The following is a 23,132-nucleotide window of genomic DNA, read 5'->3' on the forward strand; positions in this document are numbered from 1 at the left end:
TGGTTAAACCATTTAAAATTAATCAATTGAAGCAAGTATGAGAAATACCCCAGTAAAACCGTCAACCCATGATATGTACGCTTTTTGTAAACTCGTCGCATCCGTAGTAATGTGGCATTATATTGTTTTACTTAATTTCTATCGTCCAGGTGATAGAAAGTTATAGGCAGGAAGGAGGCATAAGAATGTTGGACATTTCACACTTGAAAATTTGTCTTTCTTATGATTATGTTTAGTATAAATTGATTAGACCGATTTTGTGTGATTGAGAATATTTGTTACGTAAGAGAAGATAGAAGAAGTCTGGGATGTCTGGGTTCGATTTAGTTCGAGAAAATGAGTTATACTCCAGCCAAGTTTGGCACAGATACACTTAGTAGATTTTGCGTTGCATACTTGTGATAAGAATTAACACTTTTCATTTTGAGCTATGCTATTGATTTGCTGAAGAAGAGGAGGAGGGTAGAGCGAGTTTGGGCTAAGATTGAACATTAATAGTGAGGTCATTCGATTTAGAAACCATAAATACTGCGAAATTGATACCCATATTGCATTTTAACCATTTTTAAGGTAGGGGGTAGTATGGGAGCCGCCCTTTCCCTTTCTCCTAGAAAGATGAAATTTTAAACCATGGTATGTCCCTATGTGAGCAGTATGTGTACTAATTTTTGTGAAAACTCGTTCAATAATTGTTGAACTATAATTGTTTTTCATTAATTTTAGAGGGGAGGTGTTCGGGAGGGGTAGGGATATATATACACAGACAACGGTGACTTTTATATATTAGATTAATGTTTCTATTATGTAATAACGACGTGGGTCAAAAGACGCATATGACCACATAGATTAATTATATACGTTTTCCAAACGTTTTTAATACAAAAAAAAAAACGAAAACTTAAACATTCCACACTTACCACAGGTTCCGAGAATGTGACTGTTGGTGCATCTTGGCACAATATCCCGTCTGGCACACTGCTTTCACTATTGTTACAATTGCATTGCAAAGCATTCACCATTTGAGACATATTTACACCAATTAAACTTCACTTTGATTTGAAAACGATTTACGTTACGAAACGTTAACGTTCGTCTGGCTACTACAATGGTTCGATTCTAAGAATGGCCTTTTAGGCGACAATTTTACGCTGTGACTGATGGTTTTGCGTTGTGCCAACGTGATAAAGTTGGTAGCTTTGTTGAATTGCCAGGCTGGTGAATCGTCATTGTCGTGAAATTCATTCAGAAATGAAAGAAAGATTTCAAATTGAAACAACCAAGCTGCCTTATGAATGGCTGAAATAGCTAATTTGTTAATAACTTTTTAGTGGCTTGACCAATTTTAGCGCCAGACCCCTCAAATGAAAGGTCTTTTAAAGACTTATAATTCTGTGCAACAAAGACTCTTCCGTAATTCTTAGTTTATGAAATTCTGAGGCGTAGGTGCAGAAACTTTGGTTTGTATTTTCTGCTGAAATAACCAATTTGCTAATAACTTTATAACTGCTGAACCGATTTGTACATGTGACCCCTTAAATGAAAGGTCTGCTCAAGACACACAACTTTGTGTAACAATAGATAATTCTATAGTTTCTAGTTTTTGAGAAAACTAATGTGTGGAAAAGAGACAACTCTTCCCGGAACAATGTTGATAAACCTCGATTACTGGAACTCCAAAAATTGCCAATTTGTGAATAACTTTTGATTCTTTGAACCGATTTTCACGATTGACCCCTTAAATGAAAGGTCTTTTCAAGACGCGCATTTGTGTGGAAGGTAGATGTTTCCGTGCTTTCTTGTTTTTGATAAAAACCACAGGTGGGAATGTGTTCGCCCGAGGGGGCGAAAAGGTAAATCAGGTTGATTGGCAATTTAGGTTAAAAAAGCCAATTCTCGCATAACTTTTTAGTTTCTTGACCGATTTCCACAAATGACCCCTCAAATGAAAGGTCTTTGCAAGACGAGTAATTTTGTCTCAAGGAACATAATACATTTTATCCATCTTTTCTAGTTATTCTACCAGCTCAAGTCGAGAGAAAAGAGGAAATTTCCTCTCGCGCACATGCGCCGCGCATGCGCGGTGCGTGTACAGAAACAACGTTTCGCCCGAACCGGTTTACCGTTTCAGCGTTTAGAGGTCATTTGCTAGAACAAGACCCGGTGTCGGCAAGGTCGTGAGCATATTTCGCCCGGATCTCCAAAAATTTTGGGAGAGAATTCGCCTTTTCCCGCCAAAAACGAGCGGCGAAAAAAGTGAGCTAGTGGGGGGTCTTACAAACTTGAACCTTTGAATAAAACAGCTCATTTGGGCCAATTGAATATCTCAAATACGTTAGATATATTTTAATGGACGCAAAGCACCAGTTTACTTACCTGTCTAGCTTTAAATACATGATATCAGCCATGTCTGAGGCGCTATTTGTGAAGAATGTTATCAGAAACTCAAACATGTTCGTTCCGCGATAAAGTACCCGCCTGGGAAGTGCGATAAAACATCAAAAGGACTTGCTTCACTGTTTCAGTGACCCACGATGGATTCAATTTGAATGATAACGCTGTCTTAATTGTTTTTAAAACATAATAAATGCTACTCTTCTTGGAATAAACTCGGGTAAATCAGTTAGTCTGCATATTCCCAAAAAGGACTAAATTGTTCGTGTTGTTTGAATACAATTAGAAGAATAATGTCAACTATATTGATATTCTTATGCAAATCATTCATTGAATTAAACACATCATATGAAAAATCGGCATTAGATGAGCATGTATGATATGACGGATTGGGATTCGGGTTCGAAGATCCGGATCTCAGAATGGATTTGAATCGAAAGATTCGAATCCCTGTAGGGATTCAGTTTCCCCATCACTATTAGGAACGAAACTGAACGTTCGGTGAATTCCGCGAACGAACGAACAAAATCGTCGGTTCGATGCGCAAGGTTGCTTGAACGAAGCAGAACTTGCATCAAGAGGTATACACTGAGTTGTACTAAGGTCGGATATTTTGCATTTTAAACGCACGGCTATGAATGTTTCAAAATTTAAAAAGAATTGATTTTTTATATTTGCTTTTTATGAAATTACACTTGTGCCATTTACGAATAAAAATACTTTACAAAAGTTAATCCTACTTTGTATGTAAGCACCTTGTTTCGAGCAGTTGTCGATGCGCGCGAAACGTATGCGATTGTTTATAAACACATGTTTTGTTTTATTTCAACTCCAATGTGAAACAACAGTGGAAGCATGGATCCCGGTGTAATTCGCAAGCTTGACCAAGTGGTGGTAAACCGCATCGCGGCCGGGGAAATTATTCAACGACCGGCAAATGCACTGAAGGAAATGATGGAAAACAGCCTCGATGCGAAGGCGACAAGCATACAGATCACGGTCAAGGCTGGTGGACTACGTTCGCTGCAGATACAGGACAACGGGACTGGCATTCGACGCGAGGATCTCGAGATCGTGTGCGAACGGTTTACCACCTCGAAACTGCAAGCGTTCGAGGATCTTTCGTCGATCAGCACGTACGGGTTCCGCGGGGAAGCACTGGCGAGTATCAGCCATGTGGCGCACCTGACGATAGTGACGAAAACGAAGAGCGAAAAGTGTGCCTACAAGGCAAGCTACGAGGATGGAAAGCTAAAGGGCGATATTAAACCTATCGCCGGGAACCAGGGAACGCAGATAACGGTTGAAGAGCTGTTCTACAACGTGCCAATGCGCAAGCAGGCCTTGAAAACTCCCAATGAAGAATTTCAGCGCATCTCGGACGTCGTGAGCAAGTATGCGGTGCACAATCCGCAGGTTTGCTTCATACTGAAGAAGTTCGGCGAATCAGCCTCAATTCGCACGCCGCCAAAATCCACCACGGCCAACAATATCAGCACAATCTATGGCGCTGCAATTGGCAAAGCGTTGATCCCAATCGAGGTGAAAGATGACGTTCTTCAGCTCTCCGTCGATGGATACGTGACGAATGTGAATTTTTCGCTGAAGAAAGGAATTTGTCTGATGTTCATCAACCATCGAGCGGTGGAGTGCAGCGCGCTGAAAAAAGCGATCGACGCCATCTACTCGGTGTACCTTCCGAAGGGAAGTGCCCCGTTTGTATATCTTTCACTCGAGCTGAACCCGCACAACGTGGACGTGAACGTGCACCCGACTAAGCACGAGGTTCACTTCCTGCACGAGGAAGAAATCATTGAGAAAGTGAAGCTGCTCGTCGAGCGGGCACTGCTCGGTGGCAATGCGGCAAGAGCGTACACGCAGGCGCTGCTTCCGGGTGCATCACAACCTCCGGACAGTTCTAAATTAAACGAAACGCTTCAAGGCGGAGAGGAGAAATCCCGGCTAGACTATAAGTACGTACGCACCAGCCATAGTGAGCAAAAGTTGGAAAAGTTTTTCGGTATGAGCAGCCAGGCCAACGGAGGGTCACAGGACGTTTCCGAAGAAGTAAAAGAACCAAAGCTTACCCAGCCTTCGCCATCGAGAAAAAAGAAAGTGAAGAAGTTAGTAATGGCATCTGAGAGAACCTTTTCAAAGCAAACTAATCTTACCCCTTTAATCTTTTCTTCTTTAAGGGAAACAAGGCTTACAAGCATCCACAACCTACGGCAACGGGTGGAAGCGGACTGTGATGAAAATTTACGAAAAATTTTCCGTGAGCTCACCTTCGTAGGCACGATCGACCGGGATCAGGTGCTGATACAATACGACACGAAAATGTTTCTTGCCGCCACACAAAAATTAGCCGCGGAACTGTTCTATCAACTTACGGTGTTCAATTTTGGGAATTTTGATCGTCTTACCCTGTCAGAGCCCCTCGAACTGAGACGTTTGGCATTGCAGGCACTCGCCGATCCGGAAAGCGGTTACACGGAAGAAGATGGTCCGGTGGACGAGCTGGCGGATCGGATCGTGGAGATCCTTGTTGAAAAATCTCCATTACTGCGAGAGTACTACAATCTTTCCATTCGTAAAGATGGTTTTCTCGAATCGCTCCCGATCGTTCTGGAGAATTACATTCCATCGGTGGTGTTTCTGCCGATGTATATCCTTCGACTGGCCACTGAGGTCGAGTGGGACGAGGAGGAGGAGTGCTTCCACACGTTTAGCCGCGAGACGGCAACGTTCTTTTCACGCATAGCGCTCACCAAACCGGAGAAAGAGTATCGTTGGGAGATTGAACACGTGATCTATCCGGCCATACGAACACATCTTATGCCGCCTAAGGAGTTCTCGAAAAACGGCTGCTTACTTCAGGTCGCTAACTTACCAGAACTGTATCGTGTGTTTGAAAGGTGCTAAAATAAAAATAACTATTTCTGTTTTTGTCTACGCGCTAGGGTTCGTGTATTAGTGAATAAATAATCAACAATTAATATGTTTAATTTGCTTTGGCATACAAATCAGGCTGCATAAAACGCTGCTCTCGGTTGTTGTTCTTAACGTGTTCCTTGAGCATGTTCATGATTTCATTGTCGTACTCCTTGGGAGTCGGTTTGACGCCTGTGGCCCAGTAGAAAATGTCCCAATCGTTCGATGGTAGGTTGATGAGCCGATCGTACAGTTTCGTCTGTGCTGCATCCATCGCTTGCAGGTGCTTAGCCGCGAATGTGCTCAATAGCAGGCCATTCTCCAGCATACCACGTTTGCGGGATTGATACAGCAATCTGTAGCCCATGGCAAACAATGAAAAAGGTGTTGGTTTAACCGCCTCGATGGATCCTTACCTTGACTTTTGCAGCTGAAGAGGTTCGTTTTTCTTCTCTTTATACTCGGGAATCGGGATCGACTTATCCTCCAGGTCGATCATCGGCGTCGGAGGTCGGTCGTTGGAGTTGCACAGCGACGCACCGGTCGAAACCATTCGTTTTCCATGACCGTTGGCCACAGCCAGGCGGTTGTTCTGGAAAGAAATGTATTATATGTGAATTTGTAAAATAGTTTATATATTATTGATAATTACCACAGCCAAAATACGAAACATTGTGAAATTGCGCTGCAGTACTGAAAGATGTGCGGCACGCAAAATTATATAAAGTTTGTCAAAGTCAAAACAAACACGTTTGACAATAAACAGGTGAATTCGAGCAGTGAGTACAGTACACTGTTAACTAAAGTTACGCGAACCGGAAAATAATTTTATTTTTTCATAAAATTAAGGTTTTATTTTATTCACTGAGATATAATAAAAAATGACTGTTTTTTCCTTTGAAAGGTATTTGTAAGTTTATAGGAGGACATACAAAATCCTGTTGATAGAAATAAAACTATGAAAAACCATTTTTCAATCAACATGTGAAGTGAGATTTTCGAGCACATTCACTTTCTGTTATTTAGTAAACAAACCTATGTTGTCAAACTACTTTACAGTTCGATACTTTGTTTACTTCCCGATTTGATAAAATATCTGTTGTGCAATTTGGGAAGTTTAATTAAAATGTATCATTTATCTTTACGTGCAGTGCAATAAAAGCTTGATATTTACTATTCGTTACCGATTGTATAGATTTAAGAACGATCCATTGTGGACACAACAAGTGGAGCTGGTTATATAAAATGTTACCCATGTTGAGAAAAGTCTCACAGGCCGGTACTTGCCTTCACCGGTATTACTGCACGCCGGTTGTAAACATATTTGATCGCAACGTTAAACGATTACAACGTGAACGGGCAGCTAAGAGGTGAATGACAAAACAATAGTGCTTGGCAAAAGAATGTCACGCTCATCGTCGTTCCGTGTTCCTTTCCAGGGAAGATGTGGAGCTGTACGATTACATCAAAGAGGAAGTGGGCTACCGGTTAGCGGATCGAATATTTGACATCAAGCGACAGTTTACGAATGCCGTCGATCTCGGAGCGGGCCGTGGGTACGTCACAAATCACGTGCTTGGCGAAACGGTCCAGAAGCTGACGGCGATCGACCTCAGCCCGACGATGCTGTCGCAGATCAAGGGAACGCCCGGACTAGACTTTTCGGTGCAGCCGATGGACGAGGAGCAGTTTCAGTTCGAGGCGGACTCACTCGATTTGGTCGTCTCTAGTATGAGCATGCACTGGATAAACGACCTACCGGCGTGCTTCCGGGCGGTAAACCGTGCCCTCAAGCCGGATGGTGTATTCATCGGTGCCATGTTCGGAGGCGAAACGCTTTACGAGCTTCGTTCGGCACTGCAGCTTGCTGACCAAGAGCGGCGCGGTGGCCTATCCCCGCACGTGTCTCCGTTCGTGCAGATCCGGGATGTGGGCATGCTACTGAATCGGGGAGGCTTCACCATGCTTACGATCGATACAGACGAGCTGGTTGTCGGTTACCCGTCCATGTTCGAGCTAATGTTCGACTTGAAGGGTATGGCTGAGAGTAATGCCGCCTTCAACCGGCCACTGCATGTGGGTCGCGACACATTGATGGCGGCCGCCGCCATCTACCAGGACATGTACGCGCGCAAAGACGAGGGTGTTTCGGCAACGTTTCAGATTATCTTCTTTGTCGGGTGGAAACCGTGCGCCAGCCAGCCACAGCCGGCGGAACGCGGTTCGGCGACGGTTTCGTTGAAGGATCTCGGGAAGGTCATGACACCCAGCAGCAAGTGCCAGAAATAACACTCTTTTCTTTTGCTCATTGAATAAATGTTTATTAAGGGGTTAGTAAAGATTTGGTTGAAAAGTGTTCTCTCCTAAGTTCTAATAAATGTTGTTAAAAAGGTAAAAAACGTTCAATCACTTAACTCGATCGCATTCTCGATTTGTCAAAAAAGCACTAACGTCTAAGATATCTACTTAAAAGAAAGCCTGAAACTCTTCAACCACCCCATGAAGTACTTGAGCGAGTATAATATAGTAATAGCAGTTTTATAAACTGATTTATTTTCCGACTCGCAGCCGAGGAAGGTAGCGCTGGCTTATTGGCAACAAAGGATGAAAAACTTAGCGAGTCCTTTTAAAGGTCGTTCTTTTGGATGGGGGTGTTCATAACGAAATAAAACGTTCAAAACGAATCAACTCAATCGGGTTCACAAAATTAAAACAAAAAAAGAGGTAAAAGAGTTCACAGCAAACGTCCGGAAGGAACCGGAGATGAGTACATCGATAAACGTGCCTGTAAGTACAGTGAGTGCTTCCCAGTCAGTGCTAGTCCCTGAACCGTCCCGGTAGCGTTTTCTTACAACGGTTGTAAATGTGACTCCTTCCCACTGCGAGGAAGGTTGCTGGTAATGTACATAAGTTTCTTCTTTACTGTGTTAAGCTTGTTCCTATTACTGTGGTAAAAAGGGTGGTAAACGACTTGATATTCTAGTTATAAACTGTTTTTTTTCCTTCATTAGTCTAGTCTACTTTTCTCTTCCTGATGAATGTAGTCTCGATCGCACACCGACAGTTACGTTTACAAGCACCGTCTGGCGCAAGTACATTTCCACTTCACAAAATAAACGTCCCTTTAGCATTATAAACTTTTAACTTTGCAAATTAAATGCCATTCTCGAGCGAACCATTCCCCACGACACCCAGGATGGCGTGGTTTTGCTTCTCGATTTCGTCGACTACTTTCGCCATCCGCCACCATGCCACGATTCGCCGCGCGTTGGATTGCTGCTACCGGTTCGTCTGCGCCATCTGCTCCCACCGGCACCACCGGTCGCCTTTAGTTAGGATTCGTAGATGAGGCGCTGGTAGTGCGGATGGATTTCGCTGGTCGACACGTGCAGGCTAAATTCGAGCGCCACCAGCACGGCAAACTCGGACGCGATAAGCTCCTTGCGGTTCAGGCGGAAAACGCTTTCCGTTTTCTGGAAATACAAAATCACAAGAACATGAAACAATGGATCAATGGAATGGGAACCGTTTAGTGGGACCTTACCTCGATCAAACTCTTGAGCGCCTCGCCCTTGATGTCGTTCAATTTGGCGCTCAGCAGAAGACAAGCGCCGGCGCACAGCTTGCGATTCTCCTTGTTGACCAGCTTCGACAGAATCAGCTTCTCGAAGTACACGTACGCCTGCGAGATGGTGAGGAAATCGATCCGGCCATCCAACTTGTTGATGCGCTTCATCTCGCGCTTGATGCTGAAAGTGTAACAATAAAATGTTGAGTTTCGTCATTAGAATATATTTTGATTAAGACTAATGTTTAGTAGAGGAAACAAGGGAATTTTCAGAAACAATTTCTTCCAGCATAACATTGCTTATGATGTAACTGTTAAAATCATGTGCTATGAGGAAAAAATATTGACCATGAAAAAACTGGACCATCGTTCTTAGCTCACCCAACTGACCCGTACCCGTTGTGTATACAAAAATGAACCCCAAGGACATCGCTTTCTATTTTGAACGCTTTTTGCGAACCTACGGCGAGTCTTATCGGTACGCCACTGAAAGGTTCATTGGACTTGGCAAGATTCTCAAACGTGTTTTGGAACTTCCGTATCAGGACGCGAATGCTGATTAAACAGGTCTTGTTGAAGGACAGCTGTTTTCAGAAACACGCTGGACGGTTATCATACATCACCACGAATAGATAAAGGTTTTAAATGCCAACTTTTTTTTCAAAACCATTATTTTAATTTCCTTAAATTTGACTCGATGCGTGAGTCAATCTTGTGATTGATTTATTGAAACTGAGGAAGGGAAATAGTTTTATTGAAAATTCAAGAATAAAGAGACATGACTTGTGAAGATCACGAAATTGACGTAGGAAAATTTCAAAATGTTTACTAACTAATACATTGTGATCTTTTGTTTCAAGACGAAGCAAATCCATCATCATTTAACATTGTAACGAATGATAACCACCTTAACGAAGGTGTTGTTGGACCAACGAGAGAATTATAACCCGGATGGGACGTGCCATACCCCGCCCAACGGAGGATTATCATTTGATTTACAACCGGTTCGTTTGTAGGTGATTATAAACGGAAAGGCAATGCACGGTGTCTGTCTGTAATTTTTTTCCCCTTTTCAGGCCAGAAACAGGAGAGCGTTGATAAGAAAATCTCGAATCAAGGTTTTAAACTTGCTGGCAGATGAAACAACAATAAGGAACACGGTTACATGGCGGAGAAAAGACAGTGGACGACGATAAGGAAAAGGTGATTGTAGTTATCTCGTTGGTGTGGTCTGAACTATCTCTGTGGTATGATTTTGCCAACAAGTGCTTCGTTGCAGCGTTCGCTCGAGTGGTAACCTTTTTACCCGACTCAAACGTGGCTCTTTAAAATGGCTTTTTAATTCACGTCATCATTCGACAGCACCCGTCAACGCCGTGCGATAAATGGGAATAAAAATGACTCCTCCCGCATACGTTGATAAGATATTTTACTCCCTCTCTCATTGCTTGTCGGTTTTGCCGATGCATTATCCAATCGTATGATATTTTTCCTCCTCCACTGCAGATAGGAACCTGTAGTATGTTTGCTGATAACAGTGGGCATTTGTTTTGCCATTTCGAAAAAAAATGCATGCCCTTTTTAAACATCACGTGAAACACGAGCATGCGTTGACCGATCACATTTCACAGCCCATTCGCATCTCTATGGACAGATTGAAAGCCCAAGCATTGAATTCGCCTTATCACAACCATGTGATGTGAGACGGTTTAAAAGGCATCAAGTGAACTGCATTTGTTCCGCTTTGTGCGCTTTCAGAACAACACAACAGATCGTCCAGCTTTGTAGTTTTCCCCCAGACGAGGGTGGACCACACTGCAAACATTGTGTAGAAGAGGGGGAGATGTGGGGCGAGGGGTGTTGAAATAAACGGGAGCACGATGCTGATAACGACGAACGGGATCCGTTCGTCATCCCTACCCGGCCGGGGGAATTATCTTGCCTGCCGAAGTGACTGGGTAAGCAGTTTGGGTGCAAAAGGTGGTTTATAGGTTGTTTGTTTATGGTACCCGGGTAGGACACCCGGTGCAATGGATGATTAGAACCGTGTGTACAAAGACGAAAGTAATCCACGCCCTTCCCCATAAACCAAGGGGTGTTATTTCCGTCTTACCTGCGGAGTTTGCTTAGCGTTAGCTGAATCTGCGGGAATCGCTCACGGAACTGATCGTTCAGCTCCTTCTTCAGCTCCGACGGACGCACGTAGTCGATGACCGAGGTCACGTAGGACGTGAATGTCAGCAGCGTCCGATGTTTACCCGCGATCAGCTCCGGATCGTCCAGGATGTTGGCCGAGTATTGTATCTAAAAAAAACGAGCCATGAAGGGAAAATTAAAATCGGTTCAAAGGGTCGTTTTGTGTACTATCACTTACCCCGGAAATGGAAGTGTATCCATCTTCGTACTCCTTGGACATGTCGAGCAATGCCGATGGAGGTCCACTGCCCACACTGACACCAATCCCTGCGCCAGCTGCTCCGGCACCACTTGCTCCCGCACCACCAGCACCACCTCCACCACCCGGACTGGCCGCACTGTTGCGATTAAGCGTGTCATAGTAGCGCGCGGCGGCATGGTTTTCCAGCGAGGCAAAGTTCGGGATCTCGAACGCACTCTTGATGGCCTTCGTCTCGGTGTTTGCGTGCTTCTTCTCCTTGTGGTAGCTGCGCGACGGGATCAGCAGATACCCGTACGATACCTCCTGGCCGGCCTCGCCTCCACGCTCGATCCCCAGCAGCCGAAACGCGTCGAACGGTGCGTCATTGATCGAGGAAAGGGGTCGCGCCCCGGACGGATGGCGGCGACGTTCGCGGCGCATATCCGCCCGCGATGCCTTTCCCTTGCAGTACGGCAGCACGGAGAAAATGTGGCAAGGGGCCTTCTTCGACAGGAGCACGATTCGATCCTCCTGGAAACCGTTCGCCGGTCGACCGCTCTTCCCGTCCATGCTGCTGCCACTGTAGAAGCGTACCTCGCGCTGCCCACCGGCCATGGCGACGCCGTGCTCGTTAATGTAGACACCGCGGGCGACCCGACCCGCCGCCAGGCTCTCGGTGCTGCTGTTTGCTGTCCCGTGCCACCCAGCACTATCCGAGCGGCCATCGCCCGACCCGGATCCGCCGTTGCTGCTGCCGCCCACGATCGCGCCGGCACTGGTGTTCATCAGCAGCGATCGCTTGGCCCCGGTCGGACGCTGCGTCACGGAGTTCGCCCGCAGGCGCTTGTCTGCCGTGTGCACCATTCGTCCATCGTTTGGATTCCAGTTTTCACTGCGCGGTGGATGAAAGAGAGACCGAAATGTAGGAAAAAGGAAAGAGATCAGTAAGAGAACCGAACAAAATCGTAATCAACCACCGAATCCGAATCAACGCCAAGGGCATGCTGACAGAGGTCACGTAGACACATTCTTTTGCTAAAAAGGGCACACAGGCGGACTCGGTGTAGAACTTGAACTTTGGACCCGACTTTGTGAATCAACAATAGCATGAGTAGTTTCAGTAAATATCTTACACATTACATTCCATTACAGAAATATCATACGCGAAATAACATGTATTTCAAATAAAGTCATCAAATAGGAAACTTTGGTTGAAATGAATCAGTATGTTTCACGGTTAACTTCCATCTCCGACGTACTCACCGCCGATGCTCCATGCACACATACACACAAGAATTTGTATTTATTTTCAGCAAACGCAGGAAAAAAAGATTATGTAACCTTGCGGCTTAAAATAAACCCTTTTCCCTTTCTTGTGTGTTCTTTTTTCGTGTACACGTTCCTTTGCTTATTCCAGCGAAATCGTACAAAGAAGAACTGCATAATGCGTCGGAAATGGTTCAAGAAAGGCATTTCGCGAACGTTAGAACCATGGGAACGTTCGACAGCATGGAAAAAAAACTACTCCAAACGTGCAAAAACAAAGACAACATAAGGCGTAACTTAATCCCGTCGCGGGCAGATGGTGGATGGTTTTGTTGTTTTGCTGTTGCGTTTTTTTTTCTTACTTTCTGGAAGGTGGCCTGTTTTCTTACGCGTCCTCCCCCTTATTCACCCTTCGAAGACTTTGTACCTCGGTGAATCATTTGTTACGGTGCAAATTAAGCAATAAGGCATTACGTTCGGAACGGTGTTCGGTAGGGGTTTGTGTTTTGCCTAATTTAATAAAGAACTTTTTGGATAGGTTTAGTGTATGTTAGGATTTGTGTGGCTAATATGTGGATTAATGCTTTTTTTTTGCTTTTCATTTTCACCAAGTTCTCGTTTAAAAATCCTATGTTTCAGTTTAATGGAAATGTTTGACCTTCATACATTTGCGGCCAAAATTTTAAGTTGATTTTGGTGAAAGGAGATTAAATCACCCAGAACATACCGATCCTTCAGTGGTGTGCCCTTGGCCGAGCCGTTGGCACCACCCGGTGGCAACATGTTGCCCTCGCTGTCGATGCGCTTCCCGGCATAGCGCTCGGGGCTCTTGCTGAATGTTCCGGTTCTGGCCCGGGCCCGCCCGTGTGGTTGCGTCCCGTCCAGTGGTACCCCGGCACCACCGCTCAGGCCGGCCGCAGCATCGCCGTTTGGCCCCGCCTGCCAGCCATCGCCATTGCGGACCCCCGCGGCCCGTATCCCGGGCCCGTCCAGGCCGTCCTCTCCCGACTCCCCGTACTGAGCCGCGCCGTCGCCGTGCTCATCCTCATTGTTGTTCAGTACCAGGGCAGCGCTGGTATGGCTGCCTCCGCCAGTTGCCCGTCCGTTCAGTGACGATGCCGCTCCTCCGCCTGCTCCGTGCAGCGGGCCAAGCTTCGTGTCGCGGTGTGTGCCGTCCAGCGAGATGTTGGACAGAAACGAGATCGCAGCCAGTCGACGACGAATGCGATTCTTGCTGTTCATAGAACTAGCCATGTATCGAGTGCCGGGTTGTTTGGTTTGCCTCGTTGGGTCGTGGTTTCTCTTCCCCTTTCCCTTGAACCGACGCTCTTGGGTGGCGATGAGCGCGTTAGAAAGCGACGTTCACCCGGTGAAACTGGAACGAACCGGAATTCGACCGCGAATCTATCGGCAAAACTCAAGACCGAACGAAAACAGAAAAAAATCCACGGTACGAATAACCAAAACAAAACACAACCCAAAACACTCCACGCCGCCTACTTCTCCCCTTTCCGCGATGGCTTTTGCACCAATTTTCTCAACACACACAACACACACGCGCCCAACGAGCTGCAAGCAGCCGTGTATCAGTTCGTTTTACTAGGAATCATTTTGAAGCAATTTGGTGGGTTTTCGCTTGCGTCCTTTTAAACTATGGATATGTTGCTGTTGCGGCTTTACGTCGTCTTCGTTTCTGCCGCTTCCGAGTGCGGCTGAACTCGCTCTAACGGTTGTTCCTCGGTTGTGGATGCTTTGCGTGCGACGCAGTTTCTTTTTTATCCAGCACACACTTTTTGGCGGTTGTAGTTGTTTTTGCTCAGAAATGGCGAGGAAAACCTTTCGCTGTTGAACTTCTTTTCGTGATTGCGAGCTCCGTGAACCGTTGTGCTGTCTGACGATGGCGCAGGCTCACTCGTCGGTCGCAAAAATGTATCCGATATGAATAAAGTAGCTGATACGAGGTGACGGCAGATTTAAAGGGACTGCCAGATTGTCACGGAGTGTCTGCGAGCATCAGAGACGATCCAATTTGGATGGACAATTAGAAGCTCGAGGAGCACCACAAAACAGACGGCTCTTCTAGACGGTGGATGCTAATGGAGGAAAAAGCACCAGTTGCAAAACACTACAGACACACCCACGCGTGCGCGATATGCTGCTCGGCAGCACCGGGTCGGCAATACTTTATTTATTTTTGGTATCACGAGACCGATGGGAAATTGATGGACTTTTATTATGACGGCCTGCTGTCGAAAGGTTTCTTACGCACACGGTGGCCGAGGCGTTGCCCGCTAGTCCGTAGCATGAATTTGCTTCCAATAGAAAGACACGACACTGTACAGCACAATATAGCTACAGATTTTTCAATCCGATGGCACTTTTTTGCACTGTGTTACGACTAGCACAAACGCCTTTCTGAGCAACCAATTTTATGGACCTTCCTGCGCGAACACTTTTCAGCAACTGACAGCTGAGACTCTTCCGTAGCCTTCTTCTCGTAGATGCAGAAACCTTGGTTGGTATTTTCTGCTGAAATAACCAATTTGCTAATAACTTTATAACTGCTGAACCGATTTGTACATGTGACCCCTTAAATGAAAGGTCTGCTCAAGACACACAATTTTGTGTAACAATAGATTATTCAATATTTTCTAGTTTTTGAGAAAAAACGCGCGAAAACTTTTCAACAACTGACGTACCGACTAGTGTTGGCAGAGTCGGGATTTGGAAGATTTGAAGACTCGATCACTAGACGGATTCCCATGATTTGAATCCCATCTGACGGATCCAAAGATTCGAATCCCATCTGATGAATTCTAAAAATTTGATTAGATTTCGATTCAAATTAGATTTGATTTATTTGGGGTTCGTATCAGATTTGAATTGTTTAGGACTCGATTTGATTCGGTTCTGACTTGATCCCAATCTATTTGAATTATTCGATTTTCCCAACACTAGTTCCGACTCGGAGGTAGCGAAATGTAAAATTTGTCATACCAGCCTTTGTTAGTTGAACAAACTAACCTTTGTTAGTTGAACAAGCTTCAAATACCTTGGTCGCTTCAAGAATAACCTTCATCAAGCTTTTCGTTATTTTGAAAATGTAACTGGAAGCTTTGAAACTGCTCGATTACAGTTTTGCTCGAACTGTGTGGAGAGCTTTTGTAATTTTGTATCGTTGTCACAATTTAATTTATTTAAGCAGTTTGAAGTGACCAGTTTTCTGAACAGTTACAAATACAGTAGACTCTCAATTTTCCTACATTTGTGCAAGTGTGGTTTTGAATTGTTTTAAAATATGTTTTGAATACGTATTGGCGATCAAGGCAACAGGTGCAGCTACAACCAAAAAACGGTGGTCGAGACCTCATTTACTTTTTTAACCACGATACAGTTTCACCCCTTGCTGCAGAAAATTGGAAAATTATTTCTATAAAATGCTATACATGAAAAACATACTAACTAAACTAACAGCATGAAGTGAACGGTGTACAGTTACCACGTTCAACATTCTTGTATGTTGGATTGATCATCTCCCTAGAATAGAGCCCTTAAACATTTGAAACGTACAATGCTTGGTAGGTACAAAGAAATATTATCGTCATAGCATTGAGTTATTTTTTATCACGGGAATAGATCATTTTCACAATGTTGCAAATTACCCGTGATGAAACGCGTAATCAACAACGCCATTATGTGTATAGAATAACTAGTGACCAGCTGCAAATCATAACTAGAAGGTTGAATTAGGAAAAAAATACCCTTTTCACTGATATTCTCCAAAGCGTTAGGCAAATTCTGAGCTGTAGCTGTACTGCTAACAATATCGCTATGATTGATGCAATGCTAAGAGATGGATGAAGCCCGTTGAGAGCGTCACCTTTTCGCACCGGCAATATATTTCCTACAGCCCCAATCGGCCCCCCTGCAGCACTAATCCATCCCCACCGGGAGAGACAATCTTTTCCTTGACATTATGTTGCATCGCGAATGTAGTGCGCCGGTGGGAGCCGATACGGATTCCGAATCAATCCGTTAGCAATCCGGATGGGAGGGGAGATAGAAGCCCAGACGGCAGAGCGTACGGATGATCCGTTCTCGGGGTCGGTTGATATATCATTAAAATGCAATAACATATTCATCGACAGCCAAACAATCACCTCGTTATATGGTTATTACCCCATAAACTAGTTGCTGCTTGCACTGTTTCTTCGTTGCTTTCGTGGCGGGGCCTTTTTTGTGGCCATTTTTTTTCTGTTCCGTTCCTGACCTTGCCCGGCCAGTCAGCAGGATCCGTTTGATTGTTCTACCCAACGGAGCTCCTAGAGAATCAAACTCTCTAGAAGTACCCATCCGTAGTCTTGATTCGTCGTCGGAAATCGATGAACGTCACCGATCGTGAAAGAGAACGGAAAGCATACTGGGGCATGTGATTGATGAATGGGTACAACTTCGGTTGCTTCGGCGAACGCCGACGAGGTCTCTGATTTGTAGACCAATCATAATTACATCAATGGCTCAATTGATCCTCACACTAGAACAATTACGCGCACCGAAGGATGTTGATTTAATAAGTACGCGTACGGTCCTGGAAAACAACATGGTTGGGGGAATTGAGAAAGAAAAAAAAACAGGATAGAGATAATGTTATCATACTTGCAGAAACCTCAGTGAGCAGCAAATTAAATCATCATCCAATCGAAAGATCGTTAGCATCGATTCAACCGCGTGTGGTTGAAGATTCTCCTCGGAACAACTCCTCGGAAGTGCAACATTTATTGCATGATCCACTTTATTCACCAAGTTTTTCTTGTTATTTATCTGCATTGCCATATCGCTAGGCATCATGACTTCACATACGTGCAGGAGGACCTGTATCTGGATGTAAGATCTTCTGAGATGTCGTGGATAACGCTCGTAACCATTTACTTCCACCTGCATTTAACTTTTAATGGACCAATCGACGCCACACCACTGATAATCGCTATTGACATGAACAAATTGATAACTTCGCATCAGGTTCAGGCCTCGACTTGCTCAGAGATCCCCGCCAGGAGTCCCTAACGACGCTTTATGGTGGCACAATTATCGTACAACTAATTGGGGCCTGTTGTTTGATCTTGGTCCACGCATTGTCTCCATGTTTTTTCACGCATCTGGTGGCGCCTCCACCATATTTCCAGGAAACCTTCATTCCCCATGGGATTGGCTCTTAGAAAAAAGGAAAAAACTATCCCCATGAGGTAAGGAGCAGAACTTCCCGCCAAGGCAGTGGTTACCTGTTCAACTGGCAATTTGCGTGAAATTTAATACTAATAATTAGACGCACGCTTCAAGGATTGTGTGCGCTCGCGTGGGGAACTTTCCTGTTTGCCATCAGCGACAAGGAAAAACCCGACCCCGAGATGGCGCGTTCTGAATCGGTTCCGTTAGAATCAACTGTACTTTCTTATCTTTCGTTTGTGATAAATCTGATAACGCTTACGCTATATAAATAATGCCGTGATACAGGGAAGATGTTCGTTTGCTGTCGTTTGATCGAGGGCTAGATTATGGTAGAACTCGGTGAGACACAACCCTGGTATCTCCTTGTAAGTAATTTGTCTGACTTTCATGTATGAGCTCGCTCGGGATACACTGAATCTCTTCAATGTTTTCTGTCAAAAGTCAAACGTTAAAACAAATGCATCACCACCATTCATTGTATGTTTTTAGGGGAATCAAATTGAAAAACACATTCCAACTCTACCCTACCGAGCCGGCTTTCGTTAATGGAATCTCCGGTGCGGTTATCCTTTAAAAACCGGGATCAACCCAACGGAGAAAAGTTTACCAATTTGAGTGACGTTCGCCGTGCGTGACTCCTCGGTCACACCTTCTTCCGTAACTTCACGGACTCAACAAAGGCGAACAATGTTCTGCGAACGACGAAAGAATGTTTTTCGGAAAGTTCGTCCCCTTTTTCGAACTTTATACTTTGATAAGATGTGTAGGGAAAATATGCCCCGTCTTGTGTTGCGATGGCGATAAAGTGCTAGACCGAGTTTGGAGGTTTTTTTTTTCTCCTGATGTTGTTTGTTTGTGGCGTGTTCGTACTTATGTCAATTACGGTGGAGCAGATGTGCACCATGCTGGTATGTTGTGTTATTCTGGTTATGCCGGCAAATGAAGTGTTTGATCCTCGGCACGGCTGATAACGGGGATTTCGTTGGGCGTGAAGAGTATCGAAGGAGTCAATTCTCTGGGGGGAAAATCATCTAATTGTTTCTCTGAGAGTTGAGAAGTTGAACCAAACCCCTTAGATTTAGTTGGCCGTACATTGCTGCCAAAAGCGTTTGCAAAATGTTATGATAACTATTTGTAAAATAAAAATGGATGTTAAATAGAATAGATTTTTTGTAAATTTAATTTGAGTAAATAAATTTGTATAAAAAGAACAAACCAACAATGTATTGTAATAACACACAACATAAGCAACAAAACAGATTGTATGTTAAATAAAAAAAGCAGTTTAAGTTGATTTAATAAATTTTAATTTGATCATCATTATTTACTCTTCCCCGAATCAACTCATCTATCTTATTTCCGGCAGCTTCAATCGATTCAATACATAATTTTGTGCGCTGAGAAAAGTTGATTGAACGCTCCTTTCAAGTGAAGGAAACGATATAAGAAGCACGAAATAAGGATAAAGCAGCACCGAAATTCTCGCAACATTACTTTGTCGTTCCATCAAACTACCGAACGGAGCTATCATGAATCGCCAATCAATAAGGCTTATGCTAATAACGTCCGAAAGGCAAACGACGACGGTCGACCGGGGCGGAAAAGGGAAAAGTCTTGAAAAGCCCTAAAAATGCACTCGATAAGCCGCCATCGGTCGCCGTTTGAGAGCATTTTGCAGTTATGCTGGGCTCCATGAGACGTTTTCCGAACGATTAGATTCAACCAGGCTGTGGTTGTTGCGGCTTTGCGGTGCCTTTCATGGCATTGGGAGGTTTTTTTTTTATTTGTCACAGGATTCTTCTCGGTTCTTTTCCTTTTTATTTTTCAGCAAGTTTGTTTCAATAAAGCATGTAATAGTTTTCAATCGCTGCAGGGAGTCCTTACTCGGGTTGAGAGAGGGTGATGATATGATTGATTTTTCACTGCAAGAAGATGAATAAAGTTGAGGAAACGATCGAAGTTGTTTGCTTTGTTGTAATGAGAGCAATGCGAAAGGCTGTGAGCAGTGATGTACTAAATCAGGTTGCGTGTTTTATATGCGTGTAAAATTAATGTTTTTTTTGCCCAAGAAAATGACAATGGAGGTCCAAATTAAATTATCCACAAAGTTAAATTAGTTTTATGGCACAGAAAGTTGGAAATGAAATATTTCTTCTGATTGTTTTTACATTTTTACTGTTCGAAATTGAACGTGTTCTGCAAGAATCTGTCAAAAAGAATAATACGATAATAAGAGTAACTTCAAAACAGAAACAAGAATCGAAAACTGTTTGGCAAAGCAAAGGAAAAGTTTTATGAGCAATGTCTGTTTTCGTTTTATTTACACTATTAGTCTCTCTTTGATTAGAAAACATGACGAAAATTAAATAACAAGATCTAGTTTTTTTTATGAAACACGAGTATACAAATGAGAGATGATTTGTTTATTAAATTCTATTGAACATTACTTAAGTGTAACAGTTCTAAAAATGAAAGCGTGAAGGAAAATGATAACAGAAAAACCTGATTTTAACGTGAAATATAAAAACACAGGAAAAATAAATTTGTTCCCAACAGTACATCACTGTTGGTGCCGTGCTTATCGTACGGATGACCACTCCGTCTCGGACGTGGTGCAGTGAACTTTGGGGTGGTTCTTGATTTTACCACCCTCCTGCTGACACGCCCTTCACTAGCCGCAAGAGTGATACGGATTGCGTTCGGATGACGATTTTGTGGCTTGTAATCGTTTTCCAGCTCGTGGGATGAAGACGCTGTACAAAGCGCTGCTCTCTTCCATGGTCCATTTACTTAGGTTTCTTTTGGCCAAAAATCCCCTTCCCCACTTGGTGTCGGAACTCCTTTTCAACCCGATTGATTGCCAGCGCGAGGCGTTCGGGTGCAGTTGGTGTCGGTGCGTGGATGTTGTGTCTTTGCGTTGCACCTTCCTGCGCGCAACGTCCGACGTCCAAACATCTGCCATTCATCGAAACCGACAGCGCTGCAGGTTTGCCCGTTCGCTCGACGACTGCAACTCGCGCTGATCCATCCGATATCTTAATCCATTACCTTGAACTTCAGCGGACGCCGGCCGAAGGGTTCGTTCGTTCGTGGCTTTCCTTGGGTTTGCGTGGAGTTGTTGTTTTGCTCCTGTTTTCCTCCCCCCATTTGCGCCTTCTACATGCTACACAGAAACTGCATTTGATAAGCAGCGAAATACGAGTCGTTCTCCACCCTTCGGTTGACGTCTGCAATGTCAGATTTAGAATTTATTTAACCATTTAACATCGCTTCGAATCGGTTGCGGGCTTCCGTGAGCATACAAACCATAATAAAAAGCGGCGATGAACACAACGTTCCTTTGCTGGGAAAGCCTCCGAATCACTAATCGACCGGTTTGAAGGTTCTTATTTTCACGGACAAAAAAGCATGAACGGATAAAAATAAAAATAAATTCGCTAACGCGCCTAACGACCTCGCCGAGCGACAGGCCAGCGATCGATAATGTTTGAAAAATCGAACCATCCGAAAGCTGTCACACGGCATTCATCCGAACCACGGAAGATAGCCTTACCACCGGGCCACTGAATCCTGGCAACAGCCCTTGGCCTGATTCGTGAGCTAAGGATAAATCGCCCGTAAAGGTGCCGATAAAACCTGGTGAGAATGATTACTCCCGGGGCAGTCCTTCCGACTGGTTGCGTGCGAACAAAAGTGAATGTGCCTTTCCTTGTTCTGGATAATCCTTCGAAGGTATTTCTTATGTGAATCCTTCACTTGGGCAAGGTTGGTCATCATTTTTATTGTACCCAAAACATTTTCACCGGAAAACTTGTGTGATTGAACATTCATTTGATAAAAAATAAAACCTAATTTAAAAAATTAATTTACATTCTCTCATTAACAACTTCTACCTTTAAGCCAACCTAACCAAGCCTTGTGTAATTGTCATTTGATATAAAATAAAACCTCTTTAAAAATTAATTGACATTCTCTCATCAACAACTTCTAGTTTTCAACCAACAATGTGGTTCAAAACCAATCCCCTCGGTTTTAGCAATACTTGAAACAATTTTAAATGGCGTTGGTTTCACTTGATAACGCCTAACTAAAACCGCAATAAAATGGTTAGCTTTTCCCACTATTTTCCGGGCAGTTTTCCGTGTCAAATTGGTTACGTTTCTTCGCCAGCTCTTCCCGGACGAGTGCCACGTACCGGCGACAAGCGTCCGGTGAGTTCCAGTCCACATCGATCCGATCCGTGTCCCGGTGAGCTTGCAGGTATTTGGGCGGCGGTTCGGTTCGTAGCGTGGCCACCGCCATTGGAGTCGTCGGGTTGACGTGGAACAGATGCCTTCCGTGCGAGGTGGCCGCTCGGGGTGATGGTACCAGCGTGAGCATCCGCGGATTCAGCAGGCGATTGAACTGCTTCAACTGCCGGAAACTGAGCCGTTCCTGGGTCCGGGAGACGATCCACAGCATCGGCACGAGATAAGCGGGTGGCCCGGGAGCGATTGTGCTACCCCAGTAGAGGAAGTACTCGCCGGAGAACGTATGGAACAGCTGGTCGAGTGGAAAGGGCTCGAGGTGGGCGTACGAGTTGGGAAGTCGCACGCGTTTCAGCCCGTTCACGATCGGCTCCATGAAGCGACTGACGGACGACTGAAGGCGGAAGAGATACACCAGGCATACGACCCCACCAGGGACGCTCTCGGCCGCCCTCTGGTCGCCCAACCGTTCGTCGAAATGTATCACGTGGAGCTCGAGCGGCATCGGGTAGCCATCGATCGTATGCTCGCTTCCGTCCAGCGCCGAAAGTCCCCAATGAAAGTGAAGCTGGGAAAACACGTACCTTCGGTCGGCCAACGGACCCCCGAGCATAAACGGTCGGATACCTCCGGCCCATCGCGCACTCAGTATCACCGTTTCACCCGTGTTCGTCAGCTTCACACTTTCCGGCATCCGGTCGTAGTTTTCCCACCGCAGACTTTCCAGCTCAATTTGCTCGGCTCCATTTATATTGAGGTCTATCGGGGCGGGCAGGTAGGATTCGGTGGCGGCCAACGATTGTACCAGGGCTTCGTTTTCAATCGACCCCGACAGGGACGACGTTGATTTGATGGATTGATCTACATCGTTGTCGGGAGACTCCTGCGACATCTTGGGATTAGGGTCGGGTGGAAATTAGGACTACTATGATTATTTGGTTTGGATCGAAAAGTTATTCCATCGACCGGATTACTATGTTGTGGTTTGTCGCTCGTAAGGGACGAATCTCGAACATCATTCTTAGTAGATGAGGTCCCCAACTTTTCTTGGAAAACCCCAAACCGTAAACTTGGTCATAAACTCACCGAGGGGCGGAACGATGCATTTGGGATGTTTATATTGCAG

At 44.8% G+C, this 23,132-nt stretch overlaps 5 protein-coding genes across 6 annotated transcripts; 2 read left to right on the forward strand and 3 right to left on the reverse strand.

Annotated features, from left to right (window-relative positions):
• The first annotated feature begins 3,239 nt into the window (after nt 1-3,239).
• Nucleotides 3,240-5,343, forward strand: LOC131261327 (DNA mismatch repair protein Mlh1). 2 transcript variants are annotated; one of them, XM_058263336.1, is made up of 2 exons: nt 3,240-4,514; nt 4,587-5,343. In XM_058263336.1, the coding sequence occupies exons 1-2, from the start codon at nt 3,247-3,249 to the stop codon at nt 5,311-5,313; spliced, it is 1,995 nt and encodes a 664-aa protein (XP_058119319.1). In that variant the 5' UTR covers nt 3,240-3,246; the 3' UTR covers nt 5,314-5,343. The 2 variants fall into 2 exon arrangements, with proteins under 2 accessions (XP_058119319.1, XP_058119318.1); XM_058263335.1 differs by having other exon boundaries at nt 3,240-4,458; nt 4,504-5,343.
• On the reverse strand, nt 5,321-6,060 carry LOC131261328 (succinate dehydrogenase assembly factor 2, mitochondrial). The gene is made up of 3 exons (XM_058263337.1): nt 5,975-6,060; nt 5,739-5,914; nt 5,321-5,678 (listed from the first exon to the last, which is right to left on the reverse strand). The coding sequence occupies exons 1-3, from the start codon at nt 5,993-5,995 to the stop codon at nt 5,393-5,395; spliced, it is 483 nt and encodes a 160-aa protein (XP_058119320.1). The 5' UTR covers nt 5,996-6,060; the 3' UTR covers nt 5,321-5,392.
• Nucleotides 6,061-6,398: 338 nt separating this feature from the next.
• On the forward strand, nt 6,399-7,924 carry LOC131272110 (arginine-hydroxylase NDUFAF5, mitochondrial). The gene is made up of 2 exons (XM_058273741.1): nt 6,399-6,692; nt 6,762-7,924. Exons 1-2 carry the CDS (start codon nt 6,568-6,570, stop codon nt 7,609-7,611), a joined length of 975 nt encoding a protein of 324 aa, XP_058129724.1. The 5' UTR covers nt 6,399-6,567; the 3' UTR covers nt 7,612-7,924.
• LOC131272109 (CDK5 and ABL1 enzyme substrate 1) lies at nt 7,807-14,898 on the reverse strand. Its single transcript, XM_058273740.1, has 6 exons — nt 14,803-14,898; nt 13,261-14,626; nt 11,265-12,159; nt 11,004-11,194; nt 8,867-9,071; nt 7,807-8,795 (listed from the first exon to the last, which is right to left on the reverse strand). The coding sequence occupies exons 2-6, from the start codon at nt 13,785-13,787 to the stop codon at nt 8,655-8,657; spliced, it is 1,959 nt and encodes a 652-aa protein (XP_058129723.1). The 5' UTR covers nt 13,788-14,626; nt 14,803-14,898; the 3' UTR covers nt 7,807-8,654.
• Nucleotides 14,899-21,866: 6,968 nt separating this feature from the next.
• LOC131269291 (carbonic anhydrase 7-like) lies at nt 21,867-22,898 on the reverse strand. The gene has a single exon (XM_058271645.1). The coding sequence runs from the start codon at nt 22,896-22,898 to the stop codon at nt 21,867-21,869; it is 1,032 nt and encodes a 343-aa protein (XP_058127628.1).
• Between the last annotated feature and the right edge of the window lie 234 nt (nt 22,899-23,132).

Source organism: Anopheles coustani, chromosome 3 (assembly GCF_943734705.1).
Source record: "Anopheles coustani chromosome 3, idAnoCousDA_361_x.2, whole genome shotgun sequence".
Taxonomy (NCBI): domain Eukaryota; kingdom Metazoa; phylum Arthropoda; class Insecta; order Diptera; family Culicidae; genus Anopheles; species Anopheles coustani.